Here is a 5430-nt window from a genome sequence, read left to right as displayed (position 1 = left end):
CAAGACTGTTTTACTGGGTCTTCCTGTAGTAGGCATGTGTCAAGACTGTTTTACTGGGTCTTCCTGTAGTAGGCATCTGTCAAGACTGTTTTACTTGGTCTTCCTGTAGTAGGCATCTGTCAAGACTGTTTTACTTGGTCTTCCTGTAGTAGGCATCTGTCAAGYCTGTTTTATTGCGCCTTCCTGTAGTTCACTCTTCGAAAAAAGTGTTCCAAAAGGGTTCTTCGGCTGTCCCCATAGGATAACCCTTTTGGTTACATGTAGAAGCCTCTGTAGAAAGGATTCTACATGGAACCGAAAAGGGTTCTACCTGCAACCAAAAAAGGTTCTTCAAAGGGTTCTCCTATGGGGACAGACGAAGAATCCTGTAAGAATCCTCTAGATAGCACCTTTTTTTCTAAGAGTGTAYGCATGTGTCAAGCCTGTTTTACCATGGGCGTCCCTGTAATAGGCATGTGTCACGCTCCTGAACCGCTCCTGGCCTGCAGTGTCCCACATCTGACATGAAGAGAAAAGAATACACAATATTAAAATAAATATTGTGCAACAAAAAATATTTGAACAGGGATTCATTCAGATTGACTTACCTGTAGTTTTACCTTCACGTTGTCTACAGTCACCACCTTGTTCTGAGGAGATGAGACAAGAGGGGCGATTGATTGATTACATTCACTCACTCTCTCACACATTCCCTCACTCACTCACTCACTCACCGTGAAGCAGATGCCAACGGTAGCAGAGAAGGATCCAGGGATGAACTTGCCCTGGTCAAACTGGACCAGAAGAGACGTCTTACCCACTCCACTYTCCCCCACCAGGATAGTCTGCCAACAACACACACAACAAGACAATAATCAGCGTGTGTGTGTGTATTTGTGTGTGCAAACATGCGTGAGAACGTGTGTGCATGAATCTATATGTGCATCAATGAGTGCAACAGTGCCCATTCATATCATTTTTGTGTGTGTGTCAGCCTGTGCATGACTGTATGTATGTGCAGCATGTGGATATGTTTACACAGCACAGATTCTCTCCTATCTTCCTACAGGGGTGAGAAGATTACCTTGGAAAACTGAGATCAATAGATTTTTGATGACTCACAAACTGAATGGGCTTAGGTGAATCAATGATCTCTTCCTACAGACACGGCTAAGTATCTTACTCAACACACACACAGGATTATAGACCGTAACTGAGTGTAGAAGCATTGAAGTAGATTCAGAAAGCTCTGACACAACTTTGAGAGAGTGTCTTTGAACTCGGCTTCCATGGGATTTAAGACGCACACAGACAGACTGACACACAGACAGACATGTAGAAATTAAATGTAAAGCTGTGAGGAAAATGAGGCTTTTTAAAATGTATTTTGACAGACGGCTCTATGAGATAAGGAAATTGGGACGGGAGATGCGAATAGAAATATAACAATACTGGGATTGGCTATTTGAGCTGCAATTTCAAATGGGTTCTTTGGGTTATTTCAGCTTGGCTATTAAAAAATGAAATTATTATTAAGCTCCGGGTAGTACAATGAATGTATTCTGGTAACATCTATATATGTAATAAAACTGCATGCAGTATGTAAAACTAATACAGTGGATAAATGATAAATACCATTATGAGGACTTTAAATTAAGTATACTCATCGGGCTCCCGAGTGGTGCAGGGGTCTAAGGCACTGCATCTCAGTGCAAGAGGTGTCACTACAGTCCCTGGTTTGAARCCAGGCTGTATCACATCTGGCTGGGATTAGGAGTCCCATAGGGTGGTGCACAATTGGCACAGCGTCGTCTGGGTTTGGCCGGGGTAGGCCGTCATTGTAAATAATAATTTGTTTTAATTTGCCTAGTTAAATAAAGGTTCAATTAAAAAACAACTGGATTAAACTCAACWTTGATCACTATTCTGGATAAACTAAAATGGTCACTAGCCAGATTAGAAGTCTAACACACTCATTCACAATTATAGGTGAATGGTATATCTGTATCAACTATCTGATAATGGTTTTCAACCGGTGTGCCTTGAGGAACTCTCAGGTGTGTCGCAAAACTTTCCCTAATCTTTATTATTTTATTGAACAATCACTTATAAACGTGCCCTGTGGAAAGCAATGGAATTTTGACTTGGGAGCACCAGTGCCGCTCAGATAATACATTGAATAGCACATGGTTACATTACATCGGTATCATTGTTTCAAGTCCAGTGCGCTAAGGCTGTTGTTACATTTGCATAATTTGAGGGGTGCACATCACCAGCAAAGTKATTTGTATAATTTTACTTTGCCTGTACAAACCATAAGCATAGGCAAGTCTGATAAGGCTTGTACCACAGCCTCTGCCATAGGAACAAACAGAGCATGGCTTTGTGTCCGTGTTTGCACCTTTACAATGCAGAAAACAACTCGTCTCTGGCCCAAACCGTTCAAATCTTAAGACCTAAAGAGATAAAACATTTTTTTTCTTCTAACTAACTGGTCTCAGAGCATTTCGTATTATTCCTAAATGGACTGTCATGGATTTACGCACAGAATAATACGAAATGCTCTGAGACCAGTTTGTTTCGCTAGGAAAAAAAATGTTTTAGCTCTTTAGGTCTTTAGTAAGATATGTTATGTTTCGTAAGGTATGTATTAATTTGTGGATTTCCATCACCCAATTTGCATGATATGTTCCAAATTACAATTCGTATTATAGGTATGTTGCGAATTTGTAAAACGTACAATATGTTACGAATTTACAAATGTACAATATGTTACAAATTTGAAAAACMTATGATATGTTACAAATTCTAGCTAGGTGGCTAACGTTAGCTACGCGAGGGGTTGGGGTGAAGATTAGGGTTAAGTTTAGGAGTTAGGTTAAAGGGTTAAGGTTAGGGTTAGGGGAAGAGTTAGCTAAAAGGGTTAAGGTTAGGGTTTGGGTAATGGTTAACTAACATGCTACGTAAACTCAGCAAAAAAAGATTAAGGCAATTAATGTCACAGTTATGAAAACTTAGGACACTAAAGAGGCCTTTCTACTGACTCAGAAAAACACCAAAAGAAAGATGCCCAGGGTCCCTGTTCATCTGCGTGAATGTGCCTTAGGCATGCTGCAAGGAGGCATGAGGACTGCAGATGTGGCCAGGGCAATAAATTGCAATGTCCGTACTGTGAGACGCCTAAGACAGCGCTACATGGAGACAAGACGGACAGCTGATCGTCCTCGCAGTGGCAGACCACGTGTAACAACACCTGCACAGGATCGGTACATCGAAACATCACACCTGCAGGACAGGTACAGGATGGCAACAACAACTGCCCGAGTTACACCAGGAACGCACAATCCCTCCATCAGTGCTCAGACTGTCCGCAATAGGCTGAGAGAGGCTGGACTGAGGGCTTGTAGGCCTGTTGTAAGGCAGGTCCTCACCAGACATCACCGGCAACGACATAGCCTATGGGCACAAACCCACCGCGCTGGACTGGACAGGATTGGCAAAAAGTGCTCTTCACTGACGAGTTGCGGTTTTGTCTCACCAGGTGTGATGGTCGGATTCGCGTTTATCGTCGAAGGAATGAGCGTTACGCCGAGGCCTGTACTCTGGAGCGGGATCGATTTGGAGGTGGATGGTCCGTCATGGTCTGGGGCGGTGTGTCATCGGACTGAGCTTGTTGTCATTGCAGGCAATCTCAACGCTGTGTGTTACAGGGAAGACATCCTCCTCCCTCATGTGGTACCCTTCCTGCAGGCTCATCCTGACAATGCCACCAGCCATACTGCTCATTCTGTGCGTGATTTCCTGCAAGACAGGAATGTCAGTGTTCTGCCATGGCCAGCGAAGAGCCCAGATCTCAATCCCAATGAGCATGTCAGGGACCTGTTGGATCGGAGGGTGAGGGCTAGGACCATTCCTACCTAATCTTACTACATTTGCACACACTGTATATAGATTTTTCTATTGTGTTATTGACTGTACGTTTATTTATTCCCATCTGTAACTCTGTGTTGTTGTTTTTGTCACACTGTTTTGCTTTATCTTGGCCAGGTCGCAGTTGTAATTGAGAACTTGTTCTCAACTGGCCTACCTGGTTAAATAAAGGTGAAATACATTTTTTTAAATAAYAATTCCCCCCAGAAATGTCCGAGAACTTGCAGGTGCCTTGGTGGAAGAGTGGGGTAACATCTCACAGCAAGAACTGGCAAATCAGGTGCAGTCCATGAGGAAGAGATGCACTGCAGCTAATGCAGCTGGAGGCACACTTCCGATACTGACTGTTACTTTGAATTTTGACCCCCCCCCCCTTTGTTCAGGGACACATTATTCAATTTCTGTTAGTCACATGTCTGTGGAACTTGTTCAGTTTGTCTCAGTTGTTGAATCTTGTTATGTTCATACAAATACTTATGCAAAAATAAATGCAGTTGACAGTGAGAGGACATTTCTTTTTTTGCTGAGTTTAGTTACAAAGTAGCTAAAAAGTAGTAAGTAYTTGAAAAGTTGCTAATTAGCTAAATTTGTCCATGATGAGATTTGAACTCACAGCTTTTGGGTTGGTAGACATTTGCGTAATATGCCCACCCATTTTGGTAGCACACCAGGGTTCAAATCAAATAAAAGTATATTTGTTGCATGCACAGGATACAACAGGTGTAAAATAGTCCAGCGAAATGCTTACTTACAAGCTGTCATTGACACACACAGCCCTATGGATAAAGCTGTACCACAGATCCCCTGCCAACAGACTGACAGCTAAATTACTATTTAATCTAAACCTCATCCAACTTTAATGCATCTGTCTCCTCTCCTACATCTCCACTGATATCACACAGACCATGTTACATCACTACGGGAAGCAGCAAGGGAAGGAGGGATGGAGGGAATATGGGGAGGGAGGAGGGGAGTTTGGGGAGGGAAGTGGGGAGAATGGGGAAGGATGGAAGGATGGATGGATGGAGGAGTATGGGAGAGGAGGGATAGCGTTTATGTGGTAACATCACAGGAGGTTGGTGGCACCTTAATTGGAGAGGACGGGCTCGTGGTAATGACTGGGGTGGAATCAGTAGAATCATATACATCAAAAGTATGGTTGGATGGATGGATGGATGGGGAGGGAAGTGGGGAGAATGGGGAAGGATGGAAGGATGGATGGATGGAGGAGTATGGGAGAGGAGGGATAGCGTTTATGTGGTAACATCACAGGAGGTTGGTGGCACCTTAATTGGAGAGGACGGGCTCGTGGTAATGACTGGGGTGGAATCAGTAGAATCATATACATCAAAAGTATGGTTTCCAGGTGTTTGATGCCATTCAAATCAAATCAAATCAAATGAATTTATATAGCCCTTCTTACATCAACTGATATCTCAAAGTGCTGTACAGAAACCCAGCCTAAAACCCCAAACAGCAAGCAATGCAGGTGTAGAAGCACGGTGGCTAGGAAAAACTCCC

General features: G+C 43.2%; 1 protein-coding gene across 2 annotated transcripts in view; it reads right to left on the bottom strand.

Moving 5' to 3' along the window:
- Positions 1-5430, bottom strand: part of LOC111977456 (ras-related protein Rab-37) — a 30362-nt gene that overhangs the window by 5749 nt on the left and 19183 nt on the right. For both annotated transcript variants that reach the window (XM_024006892.2, XM_024006893.2), the window contains exons 2-4: positions 714-824; positions 588-629; positions 432-498 (exon numbers count right to left, since the gene is read on the bottom strand). In XM_024006892.2, the coding sequence (XP_023862660.1) occupies positions 432-498; positions 588-629; positions 714-824 (220 nt within the window). The remainder of the gene's footprint in view (positions 1-431; positions 499-587; positions 630-713; positions 825-5430) is intronic.

This window comes from Salvelinus sp. IW2-2015, linkage group LG18 (assembly GCF_002910315.2).
Source record: "Salvelinus sp. IW2-2015 linkage group LG18, ASM291031v2, whole genome shotgun sequence".
Taxonomy (NCBI): Eukaryota; Metazoa; Chordata; class Actinopteri; order Salmoniformes; family Salmonidae; genus Salvelinus; species Salvelinus sp. IW2-2015.
This window is presented reverse-complemented; position numbering and strand designations above follow the sequence as displayed.